Below are 20,594 nucleotides of genomic sequence, written 5' to 3'. Positions count from 1 at the left end.
TTATCACATTACTATAATCTTTTTATATGGACTATAAACTGAAGGACTTATGAATAAATGGTTGTGGAGCGAATCATTTGAGTTTACATGATTTCTTAAGGGCTAATTCGCTTTGATATACAAGTGTTTTGGATTACAAGCATGTTCCTTTTCTATTCTTTTATTTTGTATTCTGTTCTGTTCTCTATTATATTCTATTATTTTATTTTATTTCTGCTTTTTTCTATTCTATTATATTCTTCTTTTCACAATTTTGAAATTCGTTTTGAAAAGGATTACAATTAGATTAGAAAACTTCTTATTTGATTTGAAAACTATTCGGATTCAAATTTTGTCCGAACATTTGTTATTTCAGATTCGACCAAATTTCTGAATACCAAAAAAATGTGTCCTAATTTTGATTTGGAACAAAACAAGCCACACATGTCTAGAGCAGGGCTCGACAAATCCCGGTCGCCATGGCGACTAGAAATAGGGTCCTGGCGACTTGGCTTGGAAGGCTGGCGTCATCTGGTGGTGAGCCGTTGGTATTACAAGTTATTACCACCAGATGTGTAAGCTGGCGCCATCTGGTGGTGGCCGTTAGTATTAGAAGTTAAGCATTACAAGTTAAACAGCAATTCTAATGTAATTTTTCACTATTTTTCACTATTTTCACTGCCATCTTCTTCCCTCTAATTAGAACCCCCAAACATTATATATATTTTTTATCCTAACACCCTAGAGAATAAAATGGCGATCGTTGCAATACTTTCTGTAATGCTGTATTTGCGCAGCGGTCTTAAAAGCGCACTTTTTTGGGGGAAAAAATTACACTTTTTTTAATAAAAAAATAAGACAACCGTAAAGTTATCCTCATTTTTTTTATATTATGAAAGATAATGTTACGCCGCGTAAATTCATACCCAACATGTCACGCTTCAAAATTGCGTCCGCTCGTGGAATGCCAACAAACTTTCACCCTTTAAAATCTTCATAAAATCTACAGGTTGCATGTTTTGAGTTAGAGGAGGTCTAGGGCTAGAATTATTGCTCTCGCTCTACCAATCGCGGCGATACCTCACATGTGTGGTTTGAACACAGTTTGCATATGCGGGCGCTGCTCACGTATGTGTTCGCTTCTGCGCGCAAGCTCGTCGGGACGGGGTGCGTTTTCTGGCTCCTAACTTTTTTAGCTGGCTCCTAGATTCCAAGCAAATTTGTCAAACCCTGGTCTAGAGTATTTTAAGCATGCCATATCTGTGTTAAAGACCCAACTCCAGACAAAACTTTTTATTTCATTTGAATAGCATTGAGAAGGGTTAGGGTAGGGTTCCCAAACTGATCATTATTGACTCTTCAAGAGATAACAGGATTATCCAAGTGGTCGATAAAATGGATGGATGTCAAAAGGGGTCAGTAAATGTCTGAGGGTCAGTAGGTAGACAATAAATGATGGAGCTGGTGCTCTATCCCCAAAATTGGGGTTGATTTACAAAAGGCAAATAGGCTGCCTACTATTCAAAGAAAATGTTCACTTAGCTTGGTGAATGTGTATTCACTTTGCAAAAAATATACAATAACGTTCAAGGGAAATAAAATTATAATTTTTGCATGCACATAATAGGATAAAGGAAGTCAGCAGAGCTTCACTTCATTCGCTAAGCTAAGGGAAGTTTCCATTGCAAAATCACACAGGCTTATTTCCCTTTAGTAAATCAACCCCATTATGTCTAACATCATAGCACTGTCTCATTCTGTCACTACAATTGATATTATTGGACTAAATCGGTACTAAAGCTTGACAGTGATTTCGATGCACCTAAGATTAGTATGAAAAGCTTCAGGATTTTTTTTTTATCTTTTGACGCCGACCTTACACAAATATGCCGCCCCACTAAACTGGGCTTTTTTCTGTGGGGCCACATATATGCATATCTCCCTGTGTGCTGGGGTTTCACCATGATCCCCGGGCCCTGTACTAACAATCGGGACCCGAAACTTACAATTCCGGGTCACCTGATCGCTAACATAGCCTCTGATTGGTAACCACAGTGAGCAGTCACTGTGAAGTCCGCCGCCATGTTTTCTCTCTCTCTGTGAATGGAGGAGAGGGATACATTGTATCTCTCTTTCCTTGTAGAGGGAAAAAAAGTATGTGTAAAAAAATAATAATAATATATTTTTTTATACAAAATAATACCTAGATCAAAGTTTGATCTAGGTCAGTGGCATGGTTATTGTTTGGGTCAAGCTCAGGGTCTTTTTTTTTGGACAGGATTGTTTTTTTTAAATAGTATTAGAGCCCTGTGCCACCCATAGTGTCGGCAAACACCGTTATTTTTACCGCTGACGCTATGGGCAGATTTGCGGCGCATTTCGGCCACTAGCGGCCAAGAAAGGGTTAAAACCGTCTGCAATGCGCTGCTGAAGCAGCACATTGTGGGCGGTTATAGCCGCGCTGTCCCATTGATTTCAATGGGCAGCAGTGAAGGAGGAGCGGTAAACACACCGCTCTTTCTCCACTCCAAAGATGCGGCTAGCAGGACTTTTTTCACCGTCCTGCTTTTTTTACCGTCTGGCTTTCACACTGAAATGAATGGGGACAGATTTTTAAGGGTGTATTGCAGACACTATTTTTAACGCTATAGCGCTTCAATATGGTCCAGTGTGGAAGGGGTCTTAGTGTCCGTTAGTGTCAGGCCTCATACACACGACCGTTTTCCTCGACAAAATACATCAAGAAAATTGGAGCTTTTTTGCCAAGGAAAGCGGTTGTGTGTATGTTTTTCGTCGAGAATCTCAATTTCCTCGTCGTGTTTCTCGTCGGGCTGGAATAAAGTTTGAGACGGGAGCGTACCTTCAGTAAAACTAATGGAGATAGCACATTTGTCACACTGTAACAGACTGAAAAGTGCAAATAGTCTCTTACCAAACTTAGGCCTCGTACACACGACCAAGTTGTGTGTACATTTTCGTCGAGGAAACTGTCGAGAAACTCGACGAGCCAAAAAGAGCACGTTCTCTATTTCCTCGACAGGAATGGAGAAACTTGCCTTGTCGAGTTCCTCGACAGCCTAACAAGGAACTCGACGAGGAAAACGATGTGTTTCGCCCGTCGAGTTCCTCGGTCGTGTGTACGAGGCTTCATACTTAAAGCGGTGGTTCACCATCCTTAACATGATTATAGCATTAAATTCGGCATCGTAGCGCGAGCTACAGTATGCCGGTCTTAAATTTTTAATCCCCGTACTCACTGTGCTATGGATCATTGAAGATTCTGACTCCCGCGGGGAATGGGCGTGCCTATGGAGAGGGAGGATGATTGGCGGCCGGCTCTGGCACGTCACGCTCCCCGAAGACAGCCGGAGTAGGTCTCGGCTCTTCACGGCGCCTGCGCACAGGCTATGCGCAGGCGCCGTGAAGAGCCAAGCCTATTTCGGCTATTTCCGGAGAAGCGTGACGTGCCAGGGCCGGCTGTCAATCACCTTCTCTCACCATAGGAACGCCCATTCCCCGGAATCTTCAATGATCCATAGCACAGTGAGTACGGGGATTAAAAATTTAAGACTGGCATACTGTAGCTCGCGCTACGATGCCGAATGTAATGGTAGTAAAAAAAAAAAATTTTTTTTTTTTTTTAATAGGGTGAACCCCCGCTTTAACACGCAGTAACATGAGATTAGCAAAGGCAGCTCCAAGGGTTGTGCCAGTGGAATCGAACTTCCCCTTTATAGTGCCGTCGTACGTGTTGTACGTCACCGCGTTTGAGAACGACGAGATTTTGTCTTGACAGTGTGTATGCAAAGAAAGCTTGACAAGATTCTTGACAAGCCTGACAAGAACCTCGTCAAGGAAAACGATGTTTCTTTTACGACGAGATTCTCGGTCGTGTGTACGAGGCCTTAGCGTGTTTTAGATAGGAATAATTTATTTTTAAATGCGCACTATTGTTTCTGGGCTGTACTACGGGTACAAACAACACATATATGGTATGACTGCGATCGTCAGGAGCAAGAGAATGTATATTGGGTTGTTCTTTGGTGGAATGTTATGGTGGTAGCAAGAAATATACAGCTAAATTAAAAAAATAAAATATAATTTTTTTACTATTTTGACCTATTTTTTCTTTGATAATAAAAAAAAATTCAGGAGATAACCATTACAATTCACCGCCAAATGAAAGCCCAATTTTTCTTGAAAAAAAAAACAAGGTATAATCCACATAGATGCAAAAAGTAGTTGTGATGATATGTACGGTTTTATTAACACATGTCAAAATTGTGCTTAGGCATTAAGATTTTTTTACACTTATACAGCTAAATTTAAAAAATAAAAAAGGGGTTAAGTTGATATTTTTTGTAGGTTTATTTTGTACTCTATATTGCTGGTTTGTGTTTGATTTTTGTTCTGAAAATACAGAGTTTTGAGGGTTTTTTTGGTAAAGTTTTTCATTTTGCTTTTTTGTTTGCTTATATTTAAAAATGTCATTGTTATTTTATATAGCTGTGGTATTTATATATATATATATATATATATATATTTTTTTTATTATTTTTTTTTTATTCGAAGTTTTGAGAGTTTTTTAGTTTTATTTATTTTAATGAAATTACCCATGAAAAATGAAAGCCCAATTTTTCTTGAAAAAAAAAACAAGGTATAATCCACATAGATGCAAAAAGTAGTTGTGATGATATGTACGGTTTTATTAACACATGTCAAAATTGTGCTTAGGCATTAAGATTTTTTTACACTTATACAGCTAAATTAAAAAAATAAAAAAGGGGTTAAGTTGATATTTTTTGTAGGTTTATTTTGTACTCTATATTGCTGGTTTGTGTTTGATTTTTGTTCTGAAAATACAGAGTTTTGAGGGTTTTTTTGGTAAAGTTTTTCATTTTGCTTTTTTGTTTGCTTATATTTAAAAATGTCATTGTTATTTTATATAGCTGTGGTATTTTTATATATATATATATATATATATATATATATATATATATATATATATATATATATATATATATATATATATATATATATATTTATATATATATATATATATATATATATATTTTTTTTTTTTTTTTTTTTTTTTTTTTTTTATTCGAAGTTTTGAGAGTTTTATAGTTTTATTTATTTTATGTATTTAAAGCCGCCTATTCTGTTTACTATTTTAATTTGATATCTTTTTCCTTATGTTTTTAAAAGTTGCAGGTTTATTGCATATACTTTTTGGTTATGGCATTTGTTTTAAAATATGTTGTTTTTCATTATTTTTCTGATTACTTTTCTTACATCTCAGACACGCTAGGGTTGGAGTATAGGAGAATGAAGTGAAAATGTGATAAGTAACATATAAGACGCAATTCATCTCATGATAATAAATTAGTGCGCACTTCCTAGGGACACAAATGTGTGCCTTATTTCTGTGAGAGAAATGTAACATATTAAACGCTCCTACAAAATGTCAGCTCCAGAAGGAGATGGTAATGGAGTCATTATTTCTCATTTGTTTACTGAAACCCATTCTCCCGACATTTCGTCTTTATACATGCCATAATTTTGTTCTAGTTGAGCACCTTGGCGATCTCATATCATTTTTCATTCTTGAATTGTATTTTCTTTCTGCCAACCTGCCCTTATTTTTTTGGGAATGTACTAAATGGATAGAATGTCAATTTTGTACAGTACTCAACCTTATATCCAACAAGGCCCAGGCCTAGGGTAGCACATTGCAGGGGGCAGCACGGAAAGAGTCCCCGCTGGCCTACGCTACTGTTAGTGTTGCGCCAGTCTTATGGGGCGGACTACGCTGAAAGGCAAATTAGTCTGGACCACAAACTTTCCTCACTGTGTTTTCTGCTGCACCATTGGCATGGTTATATCTTCTAAAGCCTCGTACACACGACCGAGGAACTCGACGGGCGAAACACATCGTTTTGCTCGTCGAGTTCCTTGTTAGGCTGTTGGGGATCTGGGCGAGCCAAATTTCTCCATTCCCGTCGAGGAAAAAGAAGACATGCTCTCTTTTTAGCTCGACAAGATCCTCAACAGTTTCCTCGTCGAAAAATGTACACCCGACCGGTTTCCTCGGCAAAAAAAAACAGCAAGTTTCTTGCTGGTTTTTGCCGAGAAACTCGGTCATGTGTATGAGGCTTTAGTCCTCTCCATAAAATTATCAGAAATGTGTGCTTATAGTAGAACTATAGGCAACACTTTTTTTTTTCATTTTGGATAAAGTAAGGGAGGGTTATAGCCCCTGTCAGTTTATTTTTTACCATCCCTGTCCCATTGCAGAGATTTTCCCTCACTTCCTGCCCCATAGCCAAACAGGATGTGAGAGGAAATCTATGCAAATTAAGGGAATCCATTGCCCCCTCCCACAGGCCCTCAGAACTAGTGTCCCCACTCGGAAATTTCAGGACAGGTCTTAAACAGAAAGGGGTGTGGCATTGACAGGAAGGGGTGGGTCATATTTAAATTAGGGGGTACACAAGTTTAGTCAGGCCTAGGGCAGCACAAACCTAAATACACTACTGGTTGTACTACTTAGGGTTTACATCTGCTTTCAAAACCCAGAATGACCCATGACATGGGTTTAATAGGTGTTGATATTGTTTTCCTAGGCTACTTTTCAAATGTGTACCTGTCTACAGTTAACTTCTCTGTCTAGCCAACTTTTATTTACAAAGTTCAGCAGCTCAAGCTCAAAATTACACACACACCAAATGGGGTTGATTTACTAAAGGCAAATAGGCTGTTCACTTTGTAAGAGAATTTTCCCTTTGCTTGGTGCAGGGGTCTTCCTAAACAAAGGACTTTAGAGGGGCTGTGGACAGTGAACAGTGGGAGTAGACAATGCCCCAGCATCAATGGGAGTAGACTATGGGATTGATTTACTAAAACTGCAGAGTGCAAAATCTGGTGTAACTCTGCATAGAAACCAGTTAGCTTCCATTTTTTTTTTGTCAAAGCTTCATTGAACAAACTGAAGTGAATTTTCAACACGTTCACTAAACTAAGGAAAAAAATCCTTGCAAAGTGAACAACAATAGTAAATCACAATGGGTCGCCACCCCCCATAGCCTATGTGCTTTGATCAGATTGGCAGTATGGAGTTTCAATTAGAGAGAGACAATCTGAAGGCAAACAGCTTCTGATGTGTTTTTCCTTTAAAAAAACTAAAAATGCCCTGTAAAGCCCTGTAAAGCCCTGTACATACGGCCGGGAATCCCGGCAGGAAAAAAACGTTGGTTTTCCTGACGGGATTCCTGGCAAGCTTGCCTTGCAAAGTCGTGCATACAGACGGCCACTCAAAAGAACCGCCTTTTTTTTTAATGGCAAGAACGCGGTGATGTCATCGACTATGACGAGCCGGCACTCGTCACATTCAATGCCATCGCCGCCATCTTGCTACACCCCGCACTAACCTTGTATGCTACCGCGCATGTGTCAAAGTCTTATCGAGCCTGAGCGGGTTTACCTCGGACAGGTAAGCGGGTTTTTTTCATCAGGAAACACTCTGCCGGGAATCCCGACGGGAAAATAGAGAGCCAGGTTCTCTATTTTTCCCGGGCAGTTTTCCTGTTGGGAAAACTGCTAGGGAGCATACACACGGCCTGCTCTCCTGGCAGTTTCCTGGCCGGGAAAACCTGTCGTGTGTACGAGGCTTGATCCTTGAATCAAGAGTATATTAAATGATTATTTGCTATATAAGAATTTTATAAAAACGATAAAGAAAAATACAAAACACTTTGAAAACATTTAAAAAAAAGGCAAGTTTCTATTTAAAATAGCTAATTGTTAAGGAGTTCTAAATGAGTAATGAGGCACATGCTGCAAAGTTAATGATAGTTATGTTGGAGCGGAAGGGCACTTTTCTGAGTGCTGTGACTTTTTACCCTCCGCTATTCTCTAACCTCCGTAATGCCTGCTGTATAATCTTGCTGACAAGTTTGCAGTGAAATGGGTACAGCAATTATTATCCTATTCAGTCATATGGTAGCTGGCGGTGCCATCTGATCACATCATTGAAAGGATGTTATTAGATTAGGTATTCCGAGAACAATGCCCAACTCACTTCCTAGAATGTTTTTATCTACTGCAGGTTAAATACTCGTTCATTTCACTTATAGTTCCTTTACTTGGCATGTAATCAATCTTCACTTCAGATAGTTACAGATTTCACCCAGGGTATCTCATATGCAATCACACCCAGGACAAAAAATCTATATACAAAAGCTATTATTGATAAATTCAAATAAACAGATTTATTAAATCCAAAATCAAAATTGGCATTAAAAAATACCTCCTAGGTCACATAACACAAAAATTACCAAAACTAATAGGTGGATTCACAGAGAGTTAGGCCGGCGTATCAGTAGATACGTCGACCTAACTCGGAATCTGCGCGACCTAAGTTTAAGTGTATTCTCAAACTGAGATACACTTAAATCTATCTAAGATACGACAGCTTGCGCCGTTGTATCTTACGGTACAATATTTAGGCTGGCCGCTAGGTGGCGCTTCCATTGAGTTCGGCGTAGAATATGTAAATCACTAGATACGCCTATTCAGGAACGTACGTCCGCCCGTCGCAGTAAAGATACGCCGTTTCCGTAAGAGATAGGCCGCCTAAAGATAAACATGCCCCCTAGGTGGCGTAGCCAATGTTAAGTATGGCCGTCGTTCCCGCGTCAAAATTTGAAAATTTTACGTCGTTTGCGTAAGTCGTCCGTGAATAGGGCTGGACGTAATTTACGTCCACATCGAAACCAATAGGACCGTGCGGCCTACTTTGCCTCAATGCTCACTGGGATATGTACACGGACGGCGCATGCGCCGTTTGTAAAATACGTCAATCACGTCAGGTCAACACATATTAACATAAAACACGCCCCCTCAGCCTATTTTGAATTAGGCGCGCTTACGCCCGCCGCATTTACTCTACGCCGCCGTAACTTAGCAGGCAAGTACTTTGTGAATACAGTACTTGCCTTGCAAACTTACGGCGACGTAGTGTAAATGCCATACGCTACGCCGCCGCAACTATGCGCCCGCCTACCTGAATCCAGCTATAAGACTCCAATCACACTTTGTGATTTGGAATTGCGGGCAGAATGGCTGCAAAACATGAATTTGGGTGCCATTATCCCACCATATTATCCTCCGCAAATGTGATGCGATTCTGATGCTATTGTTATTATTATTATACAGGATTTATATAGCGCCAACAGTTTGCGCAGCGCTTTACGTCAGGGAAGACAGTACAGATACAATTCAATACAGGAGGGATCAGAGGGCCCTGCTCATTAGAGCTTACAATCTAGCAGGGAGGGTCATGTAAAAAAAAAAATCAAAGCTATTGTTGTTATTATTATACAGGATTTATATAGCGCCAACAGTTTGCGCAGCGCTTTACATCAGGGAAGACATAAAAAAGTTGTCCGACGGGATTGCGCAGCAACCTTAACAAACTGCACTAGAGCTGCACGATTCGGAACAAAATGAGAATCATAATTTTTTTTTTTTTAGACTACAGATCACGATTCTCTGCGTAACATCATCTTTTTCATTATACAAATAAATTGGGCCAACGTTACTGTTTAGCCTTTTTTTTTTCAATACATTGAAGTGTATTTTTCCCCAAAGAAATTGCGTTTGAAAGACAGCTGCACAAATACAGTGTGACAGAAAATATTGCTACGCCATTTTATTCTCTAGGACAGTGATGGCGAACCTATGGCACGCGTGCCACGGCTGGCACACAGAGCCCTCTCTGTGGGCACGCAAGCACACACTGACCGGCCATCACTTTCACATCACCTCCCTTAAAATCCTATATAGAAAAGTAATGAGCATCCGGCTCAGGAACTGTTATAGCTGCAAAGGGTGGGCCAACTCAATATTGAACCATATGGATTAAGACTGGGATGCCATTAAAGTTCATGGGCCATATTCTGAGTATAGTTACGACGGAGTATCTCAGGATACTCCATCGTATCTCTCTTTTTTGGGCCGCGTATTTATGCGAGTGATTCTTAGAATCATTTTCGCATAGATACGCTTAAGATCCGACATGTGTAAGTCACTTACACTGTCGGATCTTAAATGTAATTCCCCGCCGGCCGCTAGGTGGCGTTTACGTTCAGGTCTCATTTGTTTATGCAAATGAGCCTGATACGCCGATTCCCGAACGAATTTGCGCTGCGTAACCGTCGCTAACGTCGTTTGCGTAAGCGTAAGGTTACCCCTGCTATATGAGGGGTAACCTTACGCCAGTCCCACGTACGCCATGTTAAGTATGGCGTCGGGTCCGCGTCGTCTTTTCCCGTCGGGTACGTCGTTTCCCTAAGTCGTTCTTGAATACGACTTTACGTCAATGACGCACACGTTGGCGTCATTGACGTTTTACGCCGAGAACTGGAGCATGCGCACTGGGCTATTTTAAGCCCGACGCATGCGCAGTTCGTTCGAATCGGGGGAGAGCTTAATTTAAATACAAGCCGCCCCCTTGGATTTACGCAGGGATACGCCGGGCCAATTACACTACGCCGCCCCAAACTACGGAGCAAGTGTTTGGGGAATACAGCACTTGCTCCTGTAGGTTGGGGTGGCGTAGTGTAAATGGCTTACGCGCCGCCCGCCTAAAATGTACAAGAATATGGCCCCATGTGCGTGCAAAGGCAGGTGTCTCAATACTTTTGGCAATATAGTGTAGTTATACTTTACGCTAGGTTTATTGACGTCTGAATAACTGACCTCAGGAACACCTGACCATGTGTACAAACATGGTAGGGGCATTGAATAGTAAGCTCCTGTGGACAAGGGTGGCATTTATTTTTCACTGTACAATTATAAATGCTACACAGTGTGTCTGGTGGTTATAAATGCACCATATAAATAAGGTGTAGGTAGTCAGCACACACACAATCAGGTAGGAGTAATTGGCGGCGGCGTGACCTGTAAGCCAACACCTTGTTTCCCTGCAAGTTATGTATGCAATTCTCTGCAGCAAATTATACGACTCGTCTTCCCAGGCGAGAAAACGTTCTGATCTGAACTGACAGAGACCTGGGCGGTCTTCCTTCCCCCAGCTGCACGCACTCCGTGTGAGGAACAAAACACACCGAAGCCAGTACAGACATGAAACCTCCGAGGACTCCTCGTCTTTGCAGTTCCACTTCTTAGGAGCTGGCTTTTCCATATATTAACGTCTCACTAAGTACTTTTACATTAAACTGCCAGGCTACAAACCAGTCTGACACCTGTTATATTTGCTTTATGTCAAACTGGCTGACCTTGTTCCCATCACCACATCACAGGGGGGCCGCCATCTTGTGTGCTTGAACCCTTAACCTGTTGGAAAGCCCACACTGCACCCCATAGACCTATACAATAAATAGGAGTGCTAGAAGTGATTAAATGGGCAGCGCCATTTCTTTAACCACTTCAGCCCCGGGCCATATGGCTGGCCTGAGACCCGAGCACTTTTTGCAATTCGGCACTGCGTCGCTTTAATTGACAATTGTGCGGTCGTGCGACGTGGCTCCCAAACAAAAGTGACGTCCTTTTTTTCCCCCCGCAATTGGAGATTTCTTTTGGTGGTATTTGATCACCTTTGTGGTTTTTATTTTATGCGCTATAAACAAAATTAGAGCGACAATTTAGAAAAAAAAGCAATATTTTTAACTTTTTGCTATTAAAAAATATACCCATTTTTTTTATTAAAAAAGCTATTTTTTTTCTCAGTTTAGGCCGATACCTATTCTTCTACATATTTTTGGTAAAAAAAAAAAAATCGCAATAAGCTTATATTGATTGGTTTGCGCAAAAGTTATAGCGTCTACAAAATGTTTTGTTGGCATTTTTATTATAATTTTTTTTTTTTTACCAGTAATGGGGGCGATCTGCGATTTCTATCATGACTGCGACATTATGGCGGACACATCAGACACTTTTGACACCTTTTTGGGCCAATTGTCATTTTTACAGCGATCAGTGCTATAAAAATGCACCGATTACTGTGAAAATGACACTGGCAGTGAATGGGGTTAACCACTAGGTGGCGCTGAAGGGGTTAAGTGTGTCCTAAATAGTGATTCTAACTGTTAGGCGGAGGAGTTACCAGTGACACGTCACTGATCACAGTTCCCGATCACAGGGAACAGTAGATCACTGACATGTCACTAGGCAGAAGAGGGGAATGCCTTGTTTACAAAGGCATCCCCCTGTTCTGCCTTTGCCGACCACAATCGCGGGCCGCCCGGGAATATCGAGTTCCTGGGACCCGCGGACGCACTCACGCAGCGGACTTGCGCTGGGCAGCAAATTTAACGGGAGGTACAGGTACGCTCATTTGCCTGCCCATGCCATTGTGTTGACGTATATTGTTGTGCGCTGTTCGGCAAGCGGTTAAAAGCATAGTCCTTAGGTATCCAAAATCTTGAATTGTTAGGCAGATGTCCAGACAAAAATTAGAAAAGAAATAAATAGCCCATTAACCTCTTCCCGCCCGCTGTATAGACAAATGATGGCGGCGGGGTGGCTCTCGCTTTCTGGGAAGACGTCATATGACGTTGTCCCACTCTTGCCGCGCCATTTTAGTTGTAAGACTAAAACTAAATCGAAATAATAATAATAATAATACAAAAAACTGCATTACAAGTCAGTAGCGTGTACTGTAGGTGCATACGCCACAACCCAACAAAAGCAAGAAGAACTTTTATGCTTGTGCATGTGTGAAAACGTGCAAATGCGCACATTTACCATACAGTCCATCTTGGTGTTTTTTTAACGCAGTCGCACTGTACTGATGTAAAAACTCCAGATGTTCCTGGCAGAAAGTTCCTGCCTAAAAAACGTGAGTAGGGTCTGCGTGCGTGTTTTATGTGTGTATAAAGCTTGAGCATGTAAACATTCTTCTAACTCCAACAATGCTAAATAATATAGTGGAACAGTGATTTAGTCTTTTTTTTTTGGACTGTTGTAACCATGATCAAATATTTAGAGATATGTATACATCTATTAATCCCTTAATAAATAACAGAAACAAAGCTGATGGACTGTTCATTGTCTGGAGAGTGACTGGAAGTAAATGCCAGGCCGGGCAAGGGTGAGAGGTGGAACTACCACATTCTGCAGCCCCTACGGGGGGTACTGCTGCATAATGTTCTACAAATTTTGTACAACAAAATATATGATATTTTTTGTATGCTGTTTGGTATGTTCTCAAAATGATATGTAGATACTGGAAGGCCACTGTTCAAAGCCTGATAACCAGGGCCGTCTTTAAGGAAGGGCAAAAGGGGAAGCTGCCCTGGGCCCTGTCATTGTTGTGGGGCCCAAAGCAGCTGCCTCATGCTTGCCAACTATCCCTGTTTAAATTCCCTTGTCCCTTGAAGTTGTAGTCCGTTGCCGTGTCCTGATATGTCAGTGTGAAGTGCTGCTGCCCAGCTCTGCCCTATTGTTGTGTAAAGATGACTCACCCGCAGACCCTGTGTTTATATGTAAATAACCGTCATTCATATGTAAATAAAGGGAGCATTCATATGTAAATAGCGGCATTCATCTGTAAATAGCTGAGGCCGGCTGCATTTATATGTAAATAAAGGTGGCATTAATATGTAAATAAAGGTGGCATTCATATGTATATCATGCCCCTCTGCAGTGAATAGATGATGTGCTGTAACCTCTAGCAACCAATCAGTGAGCAGTATTACTGTACAGTAATCTCTAGCAACCAATCAACAAGAAGAAATTATGTGCTGTAACTTCTAGCAACTAATCAGTGAGCCGTAATGTGTTCTGTAACCTCTAGCAACCAGTCAGTAAGTGGAAATGATATGCTGTAACCTCTGGCAACCAATCACAATCACTGCCTGATCTGATACAGCAAGACATTTTTTTGCCCAGGGTCCAATCAACATTAAAGATGGCCCTGTCGATAACCCCCCTCCCCTTTTTTTTTGTATTGTATTTTTTTGGGGTGGGTGACCCCCAGTATAAGACATTCTCACATTGCTCCTGCTTGCTGGTAGCCCCACCATATGTAGAGATATGCTATTTAGAATTATTGCCACCGCACCACGCTGCACCCCACCTACATACTGTATATACTGTATTTTGTAACATCAACAGAAATTTTTGTACCACTTTGTCATTTGATCTTCTACAGTTTGCATCTGTCCATAAGACCCACACAGCAGGATAAGTCAGAGGGATCCACCCACCTTTCTCATCAGTTCATATGGAGCAGTAAGAAGTGAGTAAAAAAAATGGACAGTCATTGCTGTTTTTTATTTTTATTATTTTTATTAAAAAAAGAACAGTAGGCTTTGCAAACTAAATCTCATGTAAACTCCTTGTACTACTAAAGCAGAACTGAAAATGAAGAATTTTTGTTCAATTCAGTGTAAGGAAGGGTTATAATGGCTGTCAAGTTTTTTTTTTTTTTGCCATCTGTGTCCTATTTCCCTTCACGTCACTTCCTGTCCCATAGCCAAAACAGGAAGTGAAAGAAAATCAACACAGAGTAATCCTTGGTAGTCACCAGGGTCACCAGAACTAGTGTAACTGTTGGAATACATACAGTGGAACCTTGGATTATGAGCATAATCCGTTCCAGGAGAATGCTCATAATCCCAAAGCACTCGTATATCAAAGCGAGTTTCCCCATAGAAAACCTGCGGTGGAGCATACACACGGCAGGGTTTCCCGGCCAAAGCTCTCATTGCAGTTTTCCTGTCGGGAAACCCTGCCGTGTGTAGGGGGGAAAAGCTACCGAGCAGGTTCTCGGTTTTCCCCTCTGTTTTCCCGCCAGGAAAACCGGTCATTTGTACAACGCATCAGGGTGCTTTGACACTGGAAAAATTGGTGTAATACTGCGCTGTCTAATTAAATGTTCCTGTGAAATGAACAGTATAATGTACTGTAAGAATGCTGCAACTTAAAGTGGAGTTCCACCCATAAATATAACATTACATCAGTAGTTTTAAAAAAAATTCATTAGTCCTTTAAGAAAAAAAAAACAAACATTTTTAGATGCCTTCAAAGTGTTGTTGCTAGGCAGAATAGTTAATCTTCCCACTTCCTGCACCTAGGTGCTTAAGCTTCCTAACCTACACCGCACAGACTCCTGGGAATGTAGTGGGCGTAACTTTCCAGGAGTCTGTGCACTCCCCAGTCTCGAAGAATCATGTGACTTGGACAGTACAGGTGCTGAAACCTGATCTGAAACCTATTACACTGCTTGTGCAGCACTGAGCATGTGCGAGATCTGCAAGGCTGAAATCCAGGAAGTCATACAGTCTGGCTTCATGATGCCCACACTTAAGATGGCCCCAGTCAATTTCTATTTTATAAAGTGTCTAAATGCTGTAACAACCTAACAAAACGGACCTTAGTTTACAGACTAACTTTACTAGAATACATTAAGCTTGTGTATTACAGGGGTATTTATATATAAAAAGTGAAATTGTGGCTGGAACTCCGCTTTAAAATGTGAGACACATTTCTGTATTCAGAAAGCAAGATACGCCGAAATTAGGCTAAGATCCGACTGGCGTAAGTCTCTTACGCCGTCGTATCTTAGTTGCATATTTACGCTGGCCGCTAGGTGGCACTTCCGTCGATTTACGCGAGGAATATGCTAATTAGGTAGATACGCCGATTCAGAAACGTACGTTCCCCCCGGCGCATTTTTTTACGTCGTTTACGTTAGGCTTTTTCCGGCGTAAAGTTACCCCTGCTATATGAGGCGTATCCTTTGTTAGATATGGACGTCGTTCCCGTGTCGAATTTTGAAAATTTGACGTCGTTTGCGTAAGTCGTTTGCGAATAGGGCTGTACGTAAGTTACGTTCACGTCTAAAGCATTGACGTTTTGCAGCGTAATTTCGAGCATGCGCACTGGGATTCTTTCACGAATGGCGCATGCGCCGTTCGTAAAAAACGTCAAATACGTGGGGTCACAATTAATTTACATAAAACACGCCCACATCATCCACATTTGAATTAGGCGGGCTTACGCCAGACCACATACGCTACGCCGCCGTAACTTAGGGCGCAAGTTCTTTATGATTACGGAACTTGCGCCCTAAGTTACGGCGGCGTAACCTATCTGAGATACGTTACGCCCCCAGGAAATTACGCCGGGCTATCTGAATCTAGCCCAGTAAGTTGAAGATGAACAGTCCTCCTATAGGTATATTGGTGACATCAAACCAAGGCAAACCCAAGAACAGTGACGTGATAGGAAAGGGATCCTCCGCCTTCAAAATAACTGCCTCTTACCACAGGGAGGAGCGGGGTGCTGACGTCACCACTATACAATGAAAGTCCCGGAAGATACGGGCTGTGTTAGCCGGGCCGGCTATATAATATCATACGCAAATTTTATCTTCACACTGTAAGTGCATTTTTAACCCTATCTTTTATTAAAACGTCTATGTTGGCTTTTTCTTTCCTCATTGGGCTATGATCATTTGTCACTGTTTGTGAGTGGCTGAGGACTGAGATGTTGCTGGAGAGGAGATATCCCGTCATAAAGACACCCAGGCTGGGTTATAGGCCATACACCAACAAAGGATCTCTAGTTGGGATCTTCACCTTTGGTAAGAGGCAGTTATTTTGAAGGTGGAGGATCCCTTTCCTATCACGTCACTGTTCTTGGGTTTTCCTTGGTTTGATGTCACCAATATACCTATAGGAGGACTGTTCATCTTCAATTTACATGGCTATAAACATTTGATGTCATTTTCTGGGATTATTTGATCACCCCATTTGATCATTCTTTGGGAATCATTGGACTATATGTTTAGTTATGACATCTCTTCACTGATCAGAGATGTGTCACTTAGATTATCATTGATATATTTTGTCACGCCTTTATGTATTAGTTTATTTGGATACACTCACATTTATTGTGCAGCTTGTTTTTTCTTATATGCTTTGACCATAGGTGTGCGCAGCCTATTGCATTAGGGTGTGCACCCCAAAGCTCAAACATATTTGCATGTGTATATACAGTATAGCAGAGCGGTGGATGGTGTCAGTAGGGCAGTGGACAGTGTTCGTAGTTTTTTATTTTTATTATATATTTTTTTTCTTTTTTTTTAGGAGCCCCATTAGGGAGCTTTGGTGAAATATCAGGGGTCTATTTCTGTGCGTTACTGCATGTTTAAAGCAGTATATTCCAGTGTGTTACTGCACGTTTAATGCAGCATATTTCTGTGCATTAGTGCACGTTTAACGTTGTATATTTCGGTGTGTTATGTGCCATTTAATGCTGTATTTTTCTGTGCGTTAGTGCATGTTTAACGCAGTACACAGGGTGATTAGGGTGTGCCCAGGCACACCCTGTGCGCACGCCTATGGCTTTGACATTGCTTGGTTGAAAAAAATGCATTAAAACCGCATATGCTTTTTTTATGCATTTCTGGTACACTTTCTGAGTGCCTGACTCCCAGCAGGTTTTTGGTGCATTGTTAACACAATTTCCATTCATTTCAATAGGGAGCTGCATTTTTGGTGCAGTTTTGAAAATGTACCAAAGACGCATCATGCAAGACTTTTCAAAATACACCGCACCCGCAGCACAGTGGTGAGAAAAGTACCATAGAACATTTTGTATTTTTTCTTGCATTCTGAGCAAGAAAAAAACGCAGCCAATATGCATCAGTGTGAAAGAAGCCTGATGCCGCGTACACACGATGGGAATTTCCGACAAAGTTCGATGTGAGCTTTTGGTCGGAAATTCCGACCGTGCGTAGGCCCCATCGGACATTTTCTGTTGGAATTTTCGACAACAAAAATTTGAGAGCTGGCTCTCAAATTTTCAGACGGGAAAAGTTCTCGTCTGTATGCAATTCCGATGCACAAAAAAACACGCATGCTCCGAATCATTGAACTTCATTTTTCTCGGCTCGTCGTTTTGTTGTACGTGACCGCGTTCTTGACGTTTGGAATTTATGACAACATTAGTGTGACTGTGTGTATGCAACACAAGTTTGAGCCAACATTCCTTTCGGAAAAAAATCCACGGTTTTCTTGTCGGAAATTCCAATCGTGTGTATGCGGCATTAGACCTGGTCGAGGAACAGCTGCAGCATCACACTAAGACCCCTTTCACACAGAGCCACCCATAGCGTCTGCGGTAAAATGCCGCTAATTTTTACCGCCGACGATATGGGCGGATTTGTGGCACATTTTGGCCGCTATCGGTGTGCATTTAATCCCCGCTAGCGTCCGAGAAAGGATTAAAAACGCCCGCAATGCACTGCTGAAGCAGCGCATTGACGGCGGTAAAGCTGTGGTGCCCCATTGATTTCAATGGGCAGCAGCGGTGGAGGAGCGGTATACACACCGCTCCTTCACCGCTCCAAAGATGTGGCTAAAAGGACTTTTTTTACCGACCTGCTAGCGCAACGCTCCAGTGTGAAAGCCCTCAGGCTTTCACACTGGAGACAATAGAGCAGCAATTTCAGGGCGGATTGCAGGCGCTATTTTTAACGCTACAGTATATCGCCTGCAATATGCCCTCAGTGTGAAAGGGGTCTTATGCCGCGTACGCACAACCGTTTTTCGGGTTGTAAAAAATTATGTTTTAATGGTCTAGAAAAAACAATGTTTTTTCCAACCCGATCGTTAAAATGGCCTTGCCCGCACACAATCGTGAAAAAAAATGCTCTAGCAAAGCGCGGTGACGTACAACACGACGGCACTATAAAGGGGAAGTCCAATTCGGATGACGCCACCCTTTGGGCTACTTTAGCTGATTTTGTGTTAGTAAAGGACGATTCGCGCTTTTCTGTCTGTTACAGCGTGATGAATGTGCTATCTCCATTACGAACGCTAGTTTTACCAGAACGAGCGCTCTTGTCTCATAACTTGCTTCTGAGCATGCACGTTTTTTTCACGTCGTTAAAGCCCACACACGTCCATTTTTTACGATGTTAAAAACGACAACGTTAAAAACGTTGTGAAAAATTAGAGCATGTTCTAAATTTTTAATGCCCATTTTTTAGATTGTGAAAAAGCCCACACATGATCGTTTTTAATGACATAAAAAAAAAAATGCCATTTTTTACAACCCGAAAAACGGTCGTGTGTACGCGGCATTAGGCTGCAGCATAAAGGTGGATATGTACTTTCTTTTTTTTAACCTAAACTTCCCCTTTAAATTATTATGGGTCTTTCTAAATGACTCGTTCTTCACCCCTCCTACCAATTTGTGTGCCTTACATACAGTATGGATGCTCTCCAGGGGTTATAAATCGTTAAAAACCTTGACATGATAGAGAAGACAAAGAAAGCACCTAAAACATAAAACGGTGGCAAAAATCAGTTTGTTGGTGAGAGTTCCATTTCCAGTACAAAGTAAGAAAATCTTTATTGTGTTTTATATCAGATGAGTATTTACTTCTTCCAATATTTCTGCCATGGCAGCTCCGAGTACAAAAACTGGCTGTGACTGTAGAACAGATGGGTGTCTGTGCGCATTTCTCGTCAATTTAAGAGGAATGAACAGACGCCTCCTTCACAAAATGTTCGCAAGAAACAAAATCACGTCTGGACCATACAATACAACATAACTTTCCAATGAGTTCTAGCTGCCAGCAGTATCTAGAAGTGCAACTTCTCATTCTTTTTACATATTCTAGCTGTAAGTTACATGCTGTTTTTTTTTCATTTTTTTTTTTCAATTATATTTAACCACTTCAATACCGGGCACTTACACCCCCTTCCTGCCCAGGCCAATTTTCTCTTTTTTTATTGTATATATTGATTGGTTTGTGCAAAAGTTATAGCGCCTACAAACTATGGGGTATTTTTTTTGGTTTTTATAGATTTTTATTTTTACTAGTAATGGCGGCGATCAGAGGCTTATAGCGGGACTGCGACATTGCGGCGGACAAATCGGACACTTACTGACACTTTTGATACTTTTTTGGGGCCCAGGCACATTATTACAGTGATCAGTGCTAAATAATATGCACTGTAACTGTACTAATGACATTGGCAGGGGCAATCAAAGGGTTAAGTGTGCTCCCTTGGAGTGCTTTCTAACTATGGAAGGATATGCTTTGACTGTGAGGCCCCGTACACATGTCCGAGAAACTCGACGGGCAAAACACATCGTTTTGCTCGTCGAGTTCCTTGTGAAGCCGCCGAGGATCTCGGCGAGCCAAGTTTCCCCATTGACTAACGAGGAAATAGAGAACATGTTCTCTATTTGGCTCGACGAGTTCCTCGTTGGTTTCCTCGGCCAAAAGTGTACACACCACCGTTTTTTTCTCGGCAAAATACGGCTCCGATCGAGTTTCTGGCTGAATTCTGCTGAGAAACTCGGTCGTGTGTACGGGGCCTAAGAAGACAGAGATCTGTGTTCCATATAGCAGAAACACAAGATCTCTGTCTTCTTTTGTCACACAACGGCAATCTGCCTTGTTTACATAGGCAGACCGCCGTTGTGTCTGCCTTAGTAATGATCAGCGGGTTCTTTGTGGACATCGGGTTTGGCTCCCGCTGTGTCCAATCACAGATGGATTGGGTCGCCAGCGGCACGCTCACGCGTCTCAGACCCGGAAGAAAAAAATCACATACAGGTACATGATT

General features: G+C 41.5%; 1 protein-coding gene across 2 annotated transcripts in view; it reads left to right on the top strand.

The window, feature by feature from the left end:
* Positions 1-20,594, top strand: part of ST8SIA6 (ST8 alpha-N-acetyl-neuraminide alpha-2,8-sialyltransferase 6) — a 169,393-nt gene that overhangs the window by 79,393 nt on the left and 69,406 nt on the right. The window contains exon 2 of one of the 2 annotated variants that reach the window (XM_040352467.1): positions 14,156-14,242. The exons of the other annotated variant lie outside the window; for it this stretch is intronic. Coding sequence (XP_040208401.1) covers positions 14,156-14,242 — 87 coding nt within the window. The remainder of the gene's footprint in view (positions 1-14,155; positions 14,243-20,594) is intronic. 2 annotated transcript variants of the gene reach the window in all.

Source organism: Rana temporaria, chromosome 5 (genome assembly GCF_905171775.1).
Source record: "Rana temporaria chromosome 5, aRanTem1.1, whole genome shotgun sequence".
NCBI classification, from domain to species: Eukaryota; Metazoa; Chordata; class Amphibia; order Anura; family Ranidae; genus Rana; species Rana temporaria.
Note: the sequence above shows the minus strand (reverse complement) of the source record. Positions and strands in the feature narration are given on the sequence as shown.